General features: G+C 36.5%; 2 protein-coding genes across 4 annotated transcripts in view; both read left to right on the forward strand.

Moving 5' to 3' along the window:
• The window catches only part of LOC113802304 (uncharacterized), a 9,931-nt gene extending 901 nt beyond the window's left edge, over window positions 1-9,030 (forward strand). Inside the window, exons 2-6 of one of the 3 annotated variants that reach the window (XM_027352855.2) lie at window positions 2,072-2,337; window positions 2,454-2,622; window positions 2,731-2,822; window positions 2,957-3,041; window positions 8,389-8,527. In XM_027352855.2, coding sequence (XP_027208656.1) covers window positions 2,072-2,337; window positions 2,454-2,622; window positions 2,731-2,822; window positions 2,957-3,034 — 605 coding nt within the window. In that variant the 3' untranslated portion in view covers window positions 3,035-3,041; window positions 8,389-8,527. Of the gene's footprint in view, window positions 1-2,071; window positions 2,338-2,453; window positions 2,623-2,730; window positions 2,823-2,956; window positions 3,042-8,388 lie in introns of all 3 variants that reach the window. The other 2 variants (XM_070134075.1, XM_027352851.2) reach the window with 2 other exon arrangements.
• Window positions 9,031-9,262: 232 nt separating this feature from the next.
• Window positions 9,263-13,816, forward strand: LOC138865036 (uncharacterized). Its single transcript, XM_070134074.1, has 2 exons — window positions 9,263-9,571; window positions 9,680-13,816. Exon 2 carries the CDS (start codon window positions 9,909-9,911, stop codon window positions 11,466-11,468), a length of 1,560 nt encoding a protein of 519 aa, XP_069990175.1. The 5' UTR covers window positions 9,263-9,571; window positions 9,680-9,908; the 3' UTR covers window positions 11,469-13,816.
• Window positions 13,817-20,000: the final 6,184 nt, after the last annotated feature.

Consider the following 20,000-nt stretch of genomic DNA (forward strand, 5'->3'; position numbering starts at 1 on the left):
AAAAAATATAGGAATACGAAATGTAACGTCTATTTAAAAATCACATAGATTGAAATATATGACAATTATTATCTGTACATTTGAGCATTACTTAGCACACAACATACTTGTAATACCTGCTCTGCCAATTTCGGAATGATGCATATCGTCCGCCTCTACTTCCGACCAAGTTGTAGGTTGTGCGGAGTCGGAAGGCGAAGTTACCACCGCTTCTGCAAGGAGTGGTTTATATTTTTAGATAGATCATTTTTGCAAGAGAATACGCCAACAATCTCTTCCTCGTCTCAGTATGTTTTGTCAGTGACTTATCTTCTGTTGTGTAGCTGATCGTGGAAATTGTTGAGTTATTTTTTCATTCCCAATTAAAATCAGAGCTGACATTTTGTTCGCACTGTTGAGCTTCGTCATATGAAGTGCTAAATAAAGTCGTTTGTCTTTTATCAAATAGCATACCGTAGGACATATTCATAAACCTAAATGATAACATTTCTCCATTTTCTTCTCCCTCGCTTCTTTTCCGTCCGATATATTCAAAGGTTGCACAGTGAAGCCAGAATGGAGAGAGCACCTCGTGTGGTCGGAGACCCACGTGAGTGCAAGGAAGCCAGCTGATCACACTTCCAGTATATTCGAACTGAGGGTGATCTTCAAGGACTCGCATGAGAGGATGACGTATGATAAAGTGGTCGTGACATCAGAAGACGTCTCTCTTACTGTAACGAGAATGTTCGAGGAAAAAAACATCGTTGGCATACAAGTTTCCATAGTCACCTGGAGAAGGATGGAGAGACTACATTTCCATAAACTCAAATTATACCATCACTTCGATCGCAGATAATTGAAGCATCTTCCTAAACTTCTCAAGGGACCTGCTGGAGCCGAACTACGTCAAAGTTAAGGGGAGCAATGTCACTCTCAACTGTTAGGTAAATCGCAGTTCCTCATTAGGTATTTTTCTGGGCTAATTGAAATGTCTATTTCGGCATACAATTCGAGCTCGCTTTATTAATTTTCCATGCAAGAAGGAAATTTAAAATTTTACATTCATTCTTCTTCACATATTTATGTAATGTCTGGATCATGATTTTTCACCAAGAAAACAAAGGTATGCCACATTATTTGTTTTGATGTTATAAATCATAACAGAAATTTCTAAAACTATTTTTGGGAGGACGGGGGATATAACATGCGTATTGTAAAAATCTTAGGATTGTTCATCAGGTTCCTTGGGGATGGAGCAGTCGGAGGCTCTTGACAGAATGCGAGGAAGCAGTAAATAGGCTATGTCCACAATTGTCACTTATGTCTCAGTTTTGTAATGACACATTGACACGTTTAGGTTGAGAATAGAAATGACTTATCATATAAACATTTCTCCCTAATGCACACACAGCATGCTGATGTGGAATTGGGAAAATACAATAGGAAGTACGTACGTGGTTTACACCCCTCGGACACAATTACAAACGAGCCATTTGCCCGGTTCTTTTTCGCTCTCTCTATCTACCTGCCTATTTCTCTCTCGATCTATCTATTCATTTATGTATGCATATATATGCACATATAAGTATTTGTTTATATATATCTATATATATACATACGTAAACACACACACACACACAAACACACACAAACACACACACACACACACACACACACACACACACACACACACACACACACACACACACACACACACACACACACACACACACACACACACACGCACACACACACACACACATATGTATATATATATATATATATATATATACATATATATATATATATATATATATATATATGTGTGTGTGTGTGTGTGTGTGTGTGTGTGTTTGTGTGTGTGTGTGTGTGTGCGTGTGTGTGTGTGTGTGTGTGTGTGTGTACATACAAACATATACATATATATATATATATATATATATATATATATATATATATATATATATATCGAAATGGCGAGGTACCTACTTGTCTATTCATTTACCTATCTATCAGCCTGCGTTTATCAGTAAACGAAAATGGGAAACAGAAAGTGTGCCGGACAAAAGGAATCTGTTGGCCTTTCTAGATGCCCGGGTGTGGAACGCGACAGGAGCACCAGTGGTCGTGCCCTTAAGCGGCCCGGAACAGCACTTTCTGAGCATCTTCTCAGGCCATAAGGTACAGCCCACCATCGGCCTTGGCGGGGCGAGGGCGACACTGTCGTATCGCGAGTCGGGGATATCTGTTCATGTCGACGGGACCGCTGGCCACCCCCTCCCAGCCTTCACACAGCACTACCTAACCATCGCCTGTTATTACGGCGCACATAGAGTGCCCATGTGTGATGTGAATGTTAGTAAATGTCACCTAATAATCATTATTAATGGATTTTGTGCGAGTGTTTAATGGATTTGCCATTGGTAATGATATTTTGGTATGTGATTTAACTGTATATCTATTTATTCCAGGCCGGGGCAAACGATACGCCTGGCAAACGCCTTTTCATGAGTGAGATGCCACGAAGTTTGGTGATTACGGGTCGCGTCAGAGACTACTTCTACGTCCTCCTCCATGCCCACAATCCTAACCCCAACCCCACGTCTGATCCAAAACAGTCTGCCCAAGCGCCTCAAAATGGTCAGTGATAACACCGCACTCTGTGATCCTCCTCTTATTTGTGCATATAGTATGGTTTTGCATTAGTATGATACCAATGCTAACGCCAGCTCTTGCTTACATGTGAAGGTGGAGTCGGCATTCTGTTAAGTGTCTTGCTTGTGGTAGTCACACTGGTCCTTGCTGTAGCTGTGGCAGTAGCTCTCTATTTGCAGTGCAAGGTCAGTAGGATGAGTTCCTGTTGCTTCCTTTGAGAACATGATATATCCCTTCACTAAACTCAAAAGGAACTTTGTTCAGACGAATCATGACTGTTTTTAGATCTAACGATTCATGGATGATTTTAAATGAACAGTTGCAGGCCAAGAGTGAGGAGAGACAGTCAGATGAATCTGAGCAACTTCTCAACAGAAGACAACCCGTGGTCTATTAAAAGACAAGTAAATATTTGTGATGCACCCATTTCTCATCGTAGATATTTTAAAAACCTAATTTGCGTATGATTTTGTGGATGTTGTTATATTATATAGAGAAGGCAAGCAACCTCATAGTCACGAAAACGACAGAATATTTCAAATGGTTCCCAATTCCTATATTCCTTCATTTCGGTCAGTAAAATTGCAGCAGAAGCTGCACTTTCAAGGGGCGAGCATCTTGCTTCAAATATTTAGTTTTCTTAATGTACATTAAACAAATTCATTTATTTTATATATCTTCTTAGTTTTGTTGTAAAACAGTTTCGATACTGTACCCATACATTACTCAATAAATACCTTTGAAAGTGCAGATCAGTGCTTCCTCGTTATCATTCTTTTCCATGGCAGCACACTGCATTCACACATTCCTCTAAGCAACATCTTTAACCTAAACCCCTCCAGTAACCAAAAAGCAAGTTAAATAAACACGATGTTTATTTAACATCCTGTACCTCCGCTTGTTCCATGAATGCTTGATGGAGCGAAATAAGCATAAAGTACAGGTCCACATAAACGTGAAACACTGCAAGAAAAAGTAATTGGCACGAAGCATGATGAACATTGAAAACTAAATAAGAAAAGCAAAACAAAATAACTAAATTTATGCTTCTATGATGAGATACTGTTCATGGGGTTCCTGTTACACAGAAACTATACTAAATCTTTGTAAATGCCTTTGTATGTGGGCTCCATGTGACTCCGAAGATAAACTAAATAATTTATTTCATTTTGCAAACGTGGTATCCCGGGGGCTACCCGTCGTACCCAGCGGAATCACTGGTGGAGACAGAATACTATTAAGCAACATGAAGGGAAAGCGCTTGTTGATGACTGAAGCTTCTGAGCCCCCTGCGGAGCTTGACGTGTTCTTTTTACTTTATTATTACACAATTACCTATTCATTCAATCTGTTTCTTTTCCTCATTTTAGACATTGTTTTGGCCGATATCTTATCCCACTTTGGGACGTTATAGGATAGAGGCTCCTACAGTTCATCTCAAGCATAATTGTGTTCATAGAAATATTGAACAGAAATACCGTTGGATGTTATATATATATATATATATATATATATATATATATATATATATATATATTTATATATATATATATATATACATACATATATATATACGTATGCTTGTATATATATATATATATATATATATATATATATATATATATATATATATATATATATATATATATACATATATATATGTTTGTATATATATGTGTGTGTGTGTGTGTGTGTGTGTGTGTGTGTGTGTGTTTGTATATATATATATATATATATATATATATATATATATATATATATATATATATATATATATATAACCATATACACATGTGTGTGTGTGTGTATGAATACACGCACGCATATATATATATATATATATATATATATATATATATATATATATATATATACGTATGCTTATATATATATATATATATATATATATATATATATATATATGTATATATATATACATATATATATGTTTGTATATATATATATATATATATATGTATATAAACATATATATACGTGTGTGTGTGTGTGCGTGTGTATAAACACACACACACACACACACACACACACACACACACACACACACACACACACACACAGATATATATATATATGTATGTATGTATGTATGTATGTATGTTTGTATGTATATGTATAAATGACCAATGACCATCCCAAGGTGTTTCATATGAACACACTTAGGGAGGGGGAGTGTGTCCGGGGGTTAGCTGAGGCAATTTCTGGTCGTTTCACGGCGCTCGACAACTTAGCGGACCTTTTAGTTCTGTGGTACATCTTCAAGCATAAAAGGCTTAATGCAGCTCAAAAATCGATTAGTGAACGCCCAAGAACAAGACAGAATTTCATCTTGCAGATGCTGGAAGCTACTGATGCTTGTTATGCAGCTCGTCTGACAGTGAACCAGGGGCGGTATTTATCAAAATACTATCCTCAAGTGTACTTGGCAGACGAAATTTCATGGATGCAGCACTCAGTTTTGAGTAGTTTACCTAGGTCTTATTTATTAAACTACTCAGCGTCCCGAAGTGCACTCAACTGGACGATGTGGCTAAGTGTCCTACGGGAGGACACTCAGCACATCGTGCCCCACTCAAGTCCACGCAACAGCACTGGAAACAGCACAACAGCGAGTGAGGCAACGAAGTATGAGGCAATTCCGGACAAGAAAAGATGTGCTGAACAGTTAAAGTGATCACGAATTGAAGAAACGGTTCAGATTAGATCGAGAAGGATAAATATATGTAACCGAAATGATCAGAAGTCAAATAAGCCCTCGTACACGTCCTATCTCTGCAGAAATGGAAGTGCTTGTGACACTGTGGCGGGAGTGAATCCACTCCCAAGCCTTGCGCTTGTCTTGTATTGTAAGGTTAGGCCCAATTTTTTCCTTTATTAACTCCTTCTTCACCTCTATTAGTTCCAAGTGGCTCAACTCCTCATCTTCAGTATAATCAGCAGTCCTCAACAGCTTTGGGGTTAAAGTTAAGTTTTTTCTATTTCGAAATTTTCGGCGGCAGCTTCGAAAGAAACACGAAGCATTTGGGACTCGACGGTATGCAATCGGACGCGGATTTTAAACAAGTCGGTTAATATATACCGCGCTATATTCACTTTTTCATGTATATGGTGTTTTAAAAATGTATAATTCTTTTATATTGACATGAAAGATATTTTGTTTTACGGTAAAACTTATAATTTGCTTGAAAGTAGGTTAAATAAATAATCTAATCTACACTCAAGGGACCCGCCTAAATGAGGGAAATACTTCGCTCAGCGGAGCATTCAGACTTTTCATAAACATCACATGTAACTCACTGAGCGGAGTGCTGTAGTGTGGGATTTGAGTGAAAGGCTCAGTAAAATACTCCCCAGAATTTGCATAGTTTTTAGGTGCAAAGGACTCGGTTACTATTGAGAAGGGCATTTCAGTCAGAGAGCCCAGAGAGATTTAATCAGCATGTCGAGTACAAAAGGTTTGACACCTGGGTTGAACACCTAAGGGGCCGTGGATCCCTAAATGGCCATTCTTAAGTGAACACGTTGTGGGTTTGGCCACTTAAGAACGACCTAATTAATGCTAATTACCACTTTTAATCAGCATGTTGAGTACATCAGTGAAACCTTTACAAAATATACTTTATGGTATGGTGATATCATATTGGTAATTCTTAATTGTCGGTTATGTGGGAATAAAAGCCACTTAAGAAGAGGTCAGGGGTAGTGAACCGCCCAAATTCCGTCTTCCGGTATATGTGTTTTCATATATTTGTTGTATCAAATAACATTTGTTTATTTCCATTTCGCTACTGGTTATTATCGCCACACAGGCATGTCAAATGATACTATACAATTGGGGTCACTACAATGCCCGATTTAAAGTGTTCTTAAGTTGTCATATTCAGCATGGAGATACTTAAGAAAGGCTTGGATGCTGTCAAGATGTCTCGGGAAACATATCCTGCAAGTTTTATTGTCCATCGTTCTTAAGTGGATTTGTCCAAAATTTTGACACTTAAGAATGATTGATTCTTATTATGTGTTGGTAGAGGAACATTTTGGTGTAGGTTTCATGGATGTACTCAATATATATATATATATATATATATATATATATATATATATATATATATATATATATATATATATATAATGTATATATATATATATAAATATATATATATATGTAGAGATATATATTTGTATGAATATATATATTTATATACAAACATATATATACATATTTATATATTTATACATATATATGTATTTATATATAGATTTGTATATACATATATATTTGTATATACATGTATATATATATATATATATATATATATATATATATATATATATTCTTATATACATAATATATACATATATACAGTATATGTATATGTATTGTAAATGTATGAGGTTGGACTTGGTGCAGGGGAATAAGAGGGGTTCTTGACTTGTTGGGTTTATTGAGGAAGGTAGATGTGAAACCCCACAAGTGACCCGTCTCCTTGGGCGCCGAGGGCAGAGTCGTGACGAGTGAGACCCCATGTGTCATCTCTCTCTCTTGCTGTTTCTCCTCTCCTGTCAAACGACAAAGTAGACTGAACACTTGCTTCCACTGAAGGAGGAAGGCAGTTGCCGGGGGTATAGGTATGTGGCCTTTAGCGTATTGTTTACATAACTCGGCCACGTAAAAGTCTCGTTTTCGAGCCTGTATGCAACGTCTTAAACACCAAAGGCGTGTCTGGAGACAGGCTCTGCTAGGCTTTTACAGATGGTTGCTGGTGATCTATTCCTTGCGAGGACGGGTGCTCTCGCTCTCTCTCTCTCTCTCTCTCTCTCTCTCTCTCTCTCTCTCTCTCTCTTTCTCTCTTTATATATATATATATATATATATATATATATATATATAATCTCTCTCTTCCTCCCTTTCTCCCCCCTTCTCTCTCTCTATCTATATATATATATATATATATATATATATATATATATATATATATATATATATATATATATATATATATATGTATCCCTTTCTCTTTTTCCCCCACATTCTCTCTCACTCGATATATATATGTGTGTGTGTTTCTATATAAATATATATATATATATATATATATATATATGTACATATATATATATGTATATATATATATATATATATATATATATAGAGAGAGAGAGAGAGAGAGAGAGAGAGAGAGAGAGAGAGAGGAGAGAGAGAGAGAGAGAGAGCGAGAGAGAGTGAGTGAGAGAGAGCGAGAGGGAGACAAACACACACACACACACACACACACACACACACACACACACACACACACACACACACATATATATATATATATATATATATATATATATATATATATATATAAATTTCTATCTCCCTGATTTTTTCTCTATCCATCTCTTTCTCTTTCTCTTGTTCTCTTTCTCGTTTTCCTGCTCTCTCTCTCTACGCTCTCTTTATCTTGTTTTTACTTAATTACATACCAATTTGGAGATTTTCATACAATAATGTATCGGCGATACATGTATTGGTATTGATATCGCTTTAACTGTCTTAGACAATTCTGTGTATCGATGCCCATTACTCTGTGTGTGTGTGTGTGTGTGTGTGTGTGTGTGTGTGTGTGTGTGTGTGTGTGTGTGTGTGTGTGTGTGTGTGTGTGTGTGTGTGTGTGCTCGGAACCTGTTAGTGAGTGCATGCATTTATATCCCCAAACACACATAATGTAAAATTTCTTTTACCAGGAATACCTACGGCGTGAGGACGAGGTAATGGTGGCAGCGAAAAGTGGCCATTACCGTCAAGGAGTGGATAAATTACTCCGCTTTTACGAACTCCCAGCCACACTGCGAGACACTGACGGCAAGACCATCCTGCATCATGCTGTCTCTGCGAAGGATGATAATGGCTATCCTAAATGGACGCTGGAAAGTTTGCGCTCTCTGCTAGAAAACCATGACTGTTATGTAAGTACCCGAGACTACGAAGGTAAGCAGATTTTGCAGCCCATCGCTTTCCATGTTTTGCATTATTCTGAATCATGAGACTAACACATTATTTTTTACTTTCATTCGGAAAAATGTTGGAACAAATCTCAGTTTTTTATTCCCGTTTTTACTGACATGCATTAACTACGTAGAGATTAAATAAACTCAGTTAGCAATAACGTCTAAATCGCACGTGTCTTCACGTCGTGGCGGAAGCGGCTACTTCAGGCCGCTCTCTGCTGCGAGATGGCCGATATGCCGAAGGACCTAAAGTATGGATAGATATGGCCAGGATTCTAATAGAATTTGGCTGTCGCTCAGTTCACGACTGCTCAAAACAATTACCTCATGAAATCGCAAAACAAAATGGAAATGTTCAGCTATCAAATTACCTACAACAGGTTTGTATTCTCTCTCTCTCTCTCTCTCTCTCTCTCTCTCTCTCTCTCTCTATATATATATATATATATATATATATATATATATATATATATATATATGTATATATGTATATATATATATATATATATATATATATATATATATATATATATATATATATATATATATATAGTGATATCATGCACAAATTAAAAGGCATATATAAATAAACTTCTATTTTGTATTTTAGGAGTATTAGAACTGGGTCAATGTTAACACAGAAGACAGCTATTCATTAAAAGAACTTGCTGCTGCTGCTCAAGAAAATTATGTAGAAAAACTAAGAGAGTTATCACTGAACACAGTCAATATCCTTCCTCTGGATGCCAATCAAGACCCCTTGATAGAAGCGGTGAAACGAGGAAGCCTAGAGGCTGGCCTGATGTTGTTGTGCGCCTGAGCTCCTCTTTGTGGCTTGCCTTTAGAGTGCATCACACCCTTGGAAGCTGCTCAGGACAGAAGTAATCTTCCAGCTCTCCTGCCTGCCATTTTGAGAAAGGTAATCTATAAAATAAATGAAAATTTTAAAAAATGCGTTAGAGTTCAGTAATTGTCTGTGTGTTTAAATATATACATCATTGTTTAACAAGTCTTTCTTCCTTTATAGGAATACGTCAACAAGCTGCAGTATGAAGCCAGTTGCATAACAGGAAACAATACGCAACAAGTAGAATTACGAAAAAATATAGAAGAACTTGCAATGGATATTGAAAAAATTGGCCCTAAAACCACATGGAGATTCGCCAGAGAATGTGAACACAAAAGTGACCGCAGTATGAAAGGCTAGAGAGTTACTCTGCACTGCTGCATGACTTGGACTTTCGCTGTCATGTCAGATGTTTGGTCTGGAGGATATCCATCTTCACCCCATGCCACGGGAAGACACACCAGTGAAAAGCGCATTGAAGAGCAACAAGGAAAATGTATTGTACATCTTATTCAGAGATCTAAACATGTCTATTTCTGTTGGAAGTGACAATTGGCTTCCTAATACGTTGTACAAGGAAGCTTTGAAATGTGAGATTAAGAAATGCGAACAGAATTGCAAGAGAATGGAATTATTAGCAGGAGAAGAGCCTGGTTCCCTTCTTCAAGAATTCAATAATGCTCTAAATGGTATAAAATACGACATTAGCAGAGATATGATGTTATGCATATCTGGCTATGGTCTAGTATTACTTCTAAATAAATTCCGTGAACATACTGATTTCAACCGAGTAATTGATGACGTAAGTGGCTTTACTATGTTACATGTCTCAGCACTCTACGGCAAGTTAGCTATGGTGCAGTACCTGCTCTTCAATGGAGCATATATTGAAGCTCAGTCAAAGGATGGGTTCACAGCTGCACACGTGGCAGCTATGAAAGGCCAAAGGGAATGTGTGGCTTATCTGCATGCTTATCAGTCGCGTGGTCACACTGGAGCAACTCAGGACACATCAATTATGCCCATAAGTGCTGAGCAGCTTGCTGAAGGATACGAAGCACTTGTGAAGAACTTCACGCTATTACTCCTGCCTGAGGAATATGGCCTTGATGTCCTTAGTGAGCCACAAGAGGGAAATAAAGTAAAGTTACTTCTCCAGAAAAAAATGGAACAATTAAACATCTCAGATAATAATAGTTTCAAATCATACATTGCTGATTGGAGAGCAAAGAAGTGGGATGAAAATGTAATTGATTTTTATGAAGAAGTTAAAGAAACTCTTTCTACCTATAAATTTAAATGTTCGACTGTTTGGCGATCGTATCCTTGTATAGCCTTGGAGAAACTTGGCGTGAGTATTAACTTGGTTTGGTATGCTAAAGGAATAACATGGCAAGTGAAGGTACTAATTGTCCCTGTTCTTAAGAACGAATATCCAGAGGATACTGATGCTCTTCCGCCATTAGTGACTGACTGTTTACAAAAGGAAGCTTCTGTTTATATCACCAAAACAAAGGAAAAGGGGAAATGGACATATGTGATGACACAACTAGAAGACATGATCTCTTCTAGGTTAGCAGAAGAAAAACAGTTTGTACTATCTGCATGCAAATTCCTGAACAATGTCCTTGAACCTTGGTGGTTTCCCCGGCTGCAAAGTAAAAGGCATGGTAGAGTTTGGCACTCATATGCCATCAGCATTGGAGATGTTCCAGATCAGAGGCAAATCCTGACACTATTTCTTAAAGAGGTCACACAGACTGAAGAGAAGGACTGGGTACCTTCAAAGTTCCTTGAACGTGTTATCAGCATTTACAGCAGATCAAAGTGTAATGGCGATTCAAACGGTCCTCACACAGTGAAAAGCATTAGAATTTTCCTTGATCCGAAGCATGGTTGTTTTAAACCTTCTAGTCATATATCAGCCATTGTTGATGTCCTGGGCTCATTACAAATGGAAGTATATTAACCTACAAGAATAATCATTTTATCGTTTTGTCTTGAAACACTAGCAGTCGTTACTGATTCAGATAATTATCTTAAAAGACAAAGAGGAAGACATGCACAAATGGTGTAGAATAGAATGAAGCACCCCCAGAAAGTATAAAGCTCAGATTGGAGCAATGAAAAATGATTAAGTCAAATTGAAGAGTATGGAGGTCAAACAAGTTGAACTTCATCATTTAACAGTTGCTAATCAAGGACGACTAATGACAATGGATAAATTCACTATGCAGCTTTGATGGCTAAATCTAGAGTACCCCGTGAAGGCAGTAACTATTCCAAGGTTATAGTTTGTAGTAGCCATAGGTCCATATTTTTATGGAGAATTGTATATGTAATACCAAATCTGCATGAATACTTTGTAGGGGAAGATGATCCAGTAGTAAAGAAGCTTGTCTTGTCTCAGAGATTTTTTCATTCGATTTTTGTTTTGTAGCTATATATATAATTCTGTTTTATTTCATTTTTACAATGTGACACAAGCCTACGAGAGCAATTCCATTGTGTGTAAAATGAGAATAGAATTAAAGACCACGGATGAATCTACGTATATTTCAATGAGTATTGAAGAAATTTAAAACGGCAAAATTGAAATAATCAAACTTCAAACAAAAATATTTCCTGAAGATATAAAAGTGCTCATTCAAAAAGAAAATGTAAATGGTCCATATAGTAAAAGGAAACGTTTATATCTATGGTTGCTGGCAAGAGAATTATAAGAGCAGGTGGAAGAAATGTGAATTGGGGAAAAAAAAAGCCAGTATACCTTAGAAGCATGGTTCTACCATAGAAAGATTCGTCTCTTGGTAGCAACCGCATTCCAAAGTGAACTGTATGCAGAAACGTGTGTTATGTATAGGAGCAGAAAACGACTGATCTTTAGAAACTTATGATCTACTCATTCTTCCGTAGAATTCTTTGTACATTATATAGTAGGTAAGATCGCAAAGATTTCAGAAGATGGTATACTGTTTACTTATACGTCAAGAATTTCTCTAGATTCTGCTAATACCCTGAAAATTGGTCCATAGGATGCTTGTCGTTGCTTTGAAGGATCAAGAGACCCAGTCTGTCAGACGGCTCTCGGTGAAAAAATTAACGAATTGCTTGTTTGAAGGACATGGATTAAATTGAGAGAAGAATCGTACTAATGAAAGACCACTGTGATTAGCCAGAATATATCGTTCCTTATGCTCTTTTAGATAAGCAGAGTTTTGGAACGTCGAAGCCACACTGTCAAGAATGTACTTTCAGTGTTATTAGTTAAGCATAGTTCTCAGTTAGATGATGCCTCTAAAGACTTTTATAACAAGCAGAATGTATTGCAAATGACCTTCCTTGAACGGTTGACATAATGAACTCTTCTGGATATCTGGTGCCACGAACGCCAAATGTAGTTCTTACTCTGAAGTCCAGAATTTTGAAGCTTTCTATAGAAAATTATGAAAGGGCCGAAATGTTTTCTAGAAAACAATGGAGAAGGATTCAATATTTAGCTCATGAGCTGTGTTCCAGACTGAAAAGAGAGTATTTACAAGTACCACAGGTAAGAAATACATGGATAAAACAACACAGAAATATGTAGTTAATCAGCAATTTACATAAATTAATCATAAATAGATAAACATGTAAGAAAAACAAAGATGCTAATGTCAGCTTCAGATTTAGATAATCAGGGAAAATATGTTCATGCAGTGTCATGTAGAGAAACTTGTTCACAGATTGAGTTTGTTAGAGACCAGAGTATCCACAAAAGAACCAAAAAAGAGCAACGAAGGTGCTAAGATATTGAATGTAATTTCGTGGTTTCGTATTTTTGTACTCGCTGTATAGGATTTACATTAGTGGTAAGATGATTCAGTGTGATATAAATATTTCTCATAGCTTAGAAGAACCATGTAAGTGATATTCATTTAATTTACATTCCAGTTTATTTTTGTTTCGTGCTCATAATTAAATGTAAACTTGTTAGTCATATCGTAATTTGCCATTGTTTAGAGTTGAAATGAAATGTAGATCAGATGTAAATATCCTTGTAAGTTAATTTAATAGATTAAGAGAATGTATTTTGCTTCAATATAATTTCACCAAGATTGGGAGTATGACCCTCTGTTGGAGAACCGCTGTTCTGGAGCGTAAATAACATTATTGTTTTGGTATTCAAATTGCATATCAATCATGTACATTATTTTGTAGTCACGATTTTGTTCATGCTCATCATCATTCTTCATGATGGCCAACAATTGTCGTGCCATCGTTCCATAAGGAATCATGAAAGAAATTTATTAAATGAATAAAGGAAACAAACTGAAACATGGTTTAAATAGCATAAAAAATGACCAAAGTCAGAAATGTTCGACTGTCACATCGGTCATCATACGATTGTTAGAAAGTAACATACATAAATTTAGATTAGAGGTTCCCAAACTTTTAAACTTGTCTCCCAGTGGAATCTAAAAAAATATATCAACCTCCTAGCTTTTAATTCAAAAGAAAATAACTATGTCGGCCCCACTTCATGATTAGGATATGCACCCAACAGGTTGCTATAATCTTTTCCACTGCTTATTTCGCACTTCTCTCAACCACAACACACACAGAGGAAAGGGCCGCCCGGATCTCGTCTTCAATTGTGGTAGACTGCATTTGCCATTTGCCTGTCGCGCACACTAACAACCCGGGCCAAGCATTAGTTACGGCCACATATCCATCAACATAAAATTTCTGCTTCATCTATAATCAACACGAATCGCCATTCCAGTTACAAATAACAAACTAAGGCGCCTTCACCTAGATCTTCGCTGATCAAAGTCTTCAGATCAATCTTAATGAATGAAACACAAACAGTAGGTGGGCGTCGGACTACATCCTCGCCTCCATCGTATCAGCTACACTGAGTGCCATCCCAAGTCTCCTCTGATTACATGTCTTCTATGATCTTGATAACGCTGCTAAGTTAATTCAAATAACTTGATTAAGAGTTAAGTTAAATAGAGTTAGCAATTCAGAGTTGTAACTTTGCTTCTTTCTCCCACCTCAGTGATATCACCAAAAGTTTCATAGCCCGTGGATGTAAAAAAAAAAAAAAAAAAAAAAAAAAAAAAAAAAAACAGGGCTAAGGTTTTCTGTCTTCATATTCCAACCCACTATTCACTTTAAAATTTTGATTCATTAATAACTGACAGCCTCATGCACGCTCTGACAGATCTCAACAAAACATTTCTTTCGCTAATTCCGTCTGACAAATTTCCATGTTGATCTTGTGCTATTAATAAATTAGATAGGATGAGTGAATGTGAACATAAGCTAATATTTTAGAACATTCGTATATACAAATTACATCATCATATTTCTTTAAAATAACGTAATATGTATGAAAATGTTCGTGTGATTCCCGGGACCTCACTCCGATAGCGACATGTTTGTTCATTCGGAAACGCAAAAAAATGACGGAAAAATTCCTAATGTGATAGTGTCTTCAGTGATAGCAAGTGCCGTACTTAAGGGGACCGTCTGCTTTTTTTCGATTTTTCGATTTTTCTTGCCGATTTTGATGAAACACACCCTTCTATTTGGGCCCCTTCCCATTGCCTGTGGTCGATTTTTTTTCGAAATCGCCCGAACAGTTTTTGAATTATTGTCAAAAAACGAAAAAATGCGAAATTCGCCATGTTGAAAATGTTCGAGAGCGTTTTTTCGATTTCGATTTCAATTTTTTTTTTTCTTTTTTTTTTGAATTTTTGAAGTAGGGGACTTCAAGGGAAAAAAAGGTAAAAATTCTCTTACATTGACCACTTTTACAAGAAGTACAGGCAAAAATTGCGAAAACGCTCTCGAACAAGTCGCAGATATTTTATTTTTCTACAAAATGAGCCATAATATGTTAATTTTGGACATATGTTGTGCCCGGAATCCTTTGACCAACCCCTAAAGGTGGAGTTCCGAAATGTCGGCATTTTACGTTTCTTCATCTTTCCAAGGCTATCTTGATATTAACAATACAAGGTATAAGATTAGTCTTCCTACACCATAATCCTCTATCATCTACCTGCATTCCGAAGTCTTGCGGACATTGCCAGCACGTACCGGTTTCTCAAAATCTTACGTATAGTGCGGAGTGGTGGCAGTGATCTGGGGGTCTATAGGCCTACATTGACCATTTTTTAAAAAATCTCAAAAATCCCCAAAAAATCATACAGCCATTCTGATTTCATGTTTGAATAGAACTGTCTTTCTACTATTATCTATTTTAAGAAGTTGACCTTACTTTTTTCTTGGTGAATATTTTCCGAAGGTGACTATTTTAACACCCTAATAGGAGATTTTGAAAACATATGTCACTTTTACAAGAACCACATGAAAATATTGCAAATCCTTATGGCAGTATGTAATAGAACTATTATTCAGCTACAAAATGAGCCATAATACTTTAAAATCGGACCGAAAATACGTGTGCTATGCGTAAAAATATGACGGACCTAATAATCGCGATCTTATTCCTTTTTATTATGTTTACATTTTACATGACAAATCATGTACAGAATACTTGTATTTGATATAATTATCTATCATTTACCTATTATTGATGCTCTAATGGGGTTTTACAACGTTTAATATTTGTCGAAAGAATAACTTTTCTCCAGTCGGTCGGGTGCCAAACGCATACTTTTCCCCGCGCGGCCGGGCCGTTCTGGACAATGAAAATCGTCGTTTTAAATCTGCGGAATAAATCTACGGGGTCACGTAGCCAAATTTCACTCTCAGACCCCGTGGAAAGACGAAAAGCAATTACATGGCGATGTGAAAGTATGTATATAAGGTATGTGAGCACATATAGATCATTTTCGTGTACCCCATGACCTTTTGTTTATTCATATTGTTACTTCCGTTTGTTTCTAGGTTTGTTTATTGATTGTTTATTTGTTGATTTTTTGTTTGTTAGTTTGTGTTTTCTAATATTTCTAAAAGTTATGAACACATTTTAACGAGATTTTAACCAAAGGTGAGTTTTAACCTAACTTAGACGCTTATTGCAGTTTGGTGGTGATGCGGACCATGGTTTGGATCCAGGAATTCTGAAAATGCATTAAAGTCGATTTCGGCAAGAGGGGCGAAAATCGCCGGAAAATGACTAGACGGTCCCCTTATGTTTCAAAATATCTATTATATTTAATGTGTATTTCATGAAACTGAGACTCTTACTAATGTTTTCATAATGCTTATTATCTTATCCTTTTTTTTATCTCTGCACTGCTTTGCCTCCTAATTGTTTAAAGTGTTCTGTAAATAATTATATAAACTTCTCAGATGCTTCTGAAGACCACCTTTTCCTTCCCTTCATCCCAGACGTACCTATGTGATTGAAGACAAGGCATTAAAAACTTATTCATATTAATCAATTCTTTATGCCTCCCAATGTCCCCAAAATTGAAAACTATGACTAGCATCATATCAAAGTAAGAAAATTCGTACCTCTATTTTTTGTACACATTTCTTCAAGATTATATGTTTCAAATATGATTTGTTTGGAATCTTAAGTTAATGGACTATCTCTTAAAATTTCTATCGATTCTTGTGATGTTTCTGGTCTGTGATATAGTGATGGTTCTGCCCTCTTCTGTTGATGTGAAGATCCTGGTCTCGTATTTCTGGGCGTGTGGCAATAGGTTTTACAAATCTAAAGGGTGGGAGCTGAGGTATGTTGTCTTTTTATTGCTGAACAATCTGTGGTATTTTGAAACATTTCTGTGCAATGTTGCTCTTCACACATAACTATTGCATGTTATGTAGGGTAGCGTTTGGAGCAAGTCAAGTACTCATACGTGTAAATAAGCAAAAAAATCATTCAAAAGATTTCTATTCAACATTCACCCTTCATGTCCCTACGCATATGATATAGAAGACAGTATTATTAATTTTTTTATATATTGGAGAAAAGGTGATTGTTATAGAAAGTTGTAGTCAGTCACTCAAGATGCAGTTTGATCTTCATATGATAATTGCGAGGCACAAGTAGCCTTACTTATAAGGGAAACATGATTATTTATGAAATATTCTATTTTTTCGATGAGAACGATCTTATATTTATAGTAATAAAATGGGTAACGAAACTGCTCTAACAATTATAAAACCAATCTTTATTTCAATGACACTCAAGTACAAAAATGACATTCACCAATTAATTAATGTCCATCACGCAGTTCCCGCGGACAGCTTTTTGTTGCGTTGAATCGTGTTGGAGGGGGGAAACATGTTTTCTTCAGGATGCTGTTCAGGTCCATAGAAAAGTACACTTATTAATTTTGTTGTACAGCACATAATTTTTCTTTAAAACACTGGCTCATATTTGATTTAAAACGTCAATTTCTAGGACCTTGACCATATAATTTTTGTTTCACTAACCTGGAAATATGAGTTCCATGCCCGCAGCCTCTAAACTTCAAAGATTCCTCGTGGGACTATATTGTTTTTTATATTCATTACCGTAAGTTATTTCCTTTATCAGAATATTTTATCATTTGTGTAAATATATACAATTTCATTTTCATAATAAATACCAGGTATGAAAATTCTAAGATGATCGATGTTATTGCCGAAAATAACTTATGAATGGCAACTCAAGCGATGGCATCCGTGAAGTTCATGACGGGCACGTGACGTAACAGTAGATAATTGGTGGGATTAACTTGTCCCTTCTGCGCATGTGCAGGATTAGAAAATGAGCTTAAAATTAAAGCCTGGTCCAGAGGTGTATTAAAAGTTTATCCTGGTCGCTGCCAATGCGCATGCGCACTAGAGATCTCGATTAAACTATAATACTGGATTAACTTTTATGGCACGTACAGAAGACGCCCTTTGTCAGCCATGACAAATTCGTGAAAATATCCATCTATAACGACTTTTTGTGAAAAATGGCTGTTCATTTATCTGAATATTTGGATTACCTTTTCATAAGAAAATATATAATACCTATTTACTGTCATAACGTACATTTAATGTAAAACAACAGGAAGCTATGTGTGAATATGAAGTCAAGCGGACATCATTCAAACATTATTTACCCACTGAAAAGTACCAGTGTAGTAATTGTTTTCCGAGTTATCTAGCATGTTCATCGTCTTTCTCTTCAGTATCTTTAATAATAACTGCATTATACTACATAAAGTCTTTCTGTTTTCAATCTGAAGTTACAACAGACGGCCTAATAGGAATTTATTAAATATATACTCCCTGAATGACATATTCTGACGATGGGTGGAGCTATAACAATGACGTCACGCTTGGACGGAACCGGCAGCAAATCCTTAACGCTTTGCTGAACTATTAAGTTTTTTCATGAATGTTAAGGGTTACATTTGTGTTATCGTAGATGCCCATACTATTTCAGTCAGCGCTAATGAACATGTCATTAATGGTTTCTTCGTTTTCCTCATGAACTGAAAAAGAAAATTGCAATGTATTTAATAAGATAGTAGGGAATGATCTACCAAATCTGCATTTCGATCACACTATCAAATTTACCAAACCGATAACAAAGTAATCGTAAAATATAAAACGTTTACCTTTCCTTCTTAGAAGCAAAAAACTTTCTGGGAAAGCTACTTACCAAAAGAGTTTGGTGGTGGATGTAAGCCTTCTCTTGGGTACATCTCACAGTAAGAGGCGTACGGGGATATTTCCGGATGAACTGGAGGAACTGTCAGAGGCAATGGAGGAGGGAGATCTGACAAAAGTGCATTGTTAATAGGAGGAGTCCTGGCGGAGTTCAGAGAGACAGGAAGACTGAGTGGTGTTTCTGTCTGTGGCGTAGCAGATGTCCTGCTATACTCATGGCTGGCCTATGGATTCAGAAAAATAACGCTGAGCTCTTTTCATATATATTCAGGGAATTGGCATTTTATCTAAGATATTATTTATTCATAATCGCAAATTTCCCTTTGATCATCCAAAATCGACGAAGCTTTATAACCTATGATGATATGAACGAAATGTGTTCACATGTATCTTATAATTTTCTCATACCCATAAATCCGTTAGCTTCTTCATTTTAACCACAATAATAAGAGGCACCACAAGCAATGGCATTATTCCTCACCGTACAGACTCTGCACATGTACTGGAAAACCAGGTGCCCCAGCAACATAACCACTACCGCCGCTAGCCCTCCCATTAGACACCATGCTGTTACTTCGTTGCTTGCACCTGTATATCAGCGATGGTTATTGACGTGAATAAGCATCATCTTCGTTTTATCAATAAAACATGCAATTGTTCATGATTTCAGTAAAATAAGCAGTTGAGGCATTACAAGAGCAATCTGTCTCTGGAGCACCAAGAGGAAGGTTTTGCACCACCGCAAGCGTCCCGTCGCTAGTTGAGACTTCCAGGCAAGTGGGGATATTCTTTAGGGGCGTTTTATACACCTCTCGTCCATGCGAAGTTACCTAATGATAGAAATGCAATTAATTGCCGGGAATAAACAAATTGTCATCATGTC

This window comes from Penaeus vannamei, chromosome 19 (assembly GCF_042767895.1).
Source record: "Penaeus vannamei isolate JL-2024 chromosome 19, ASM4276789v1, whole genome shotgun sequence".
NCBI classification, from domain to species: Eukaryota; Metazoa; Arthropoda; class Malacostraca; order Decapoda; family Penaeidae; genus Penaeus; species Penaeus vannamei.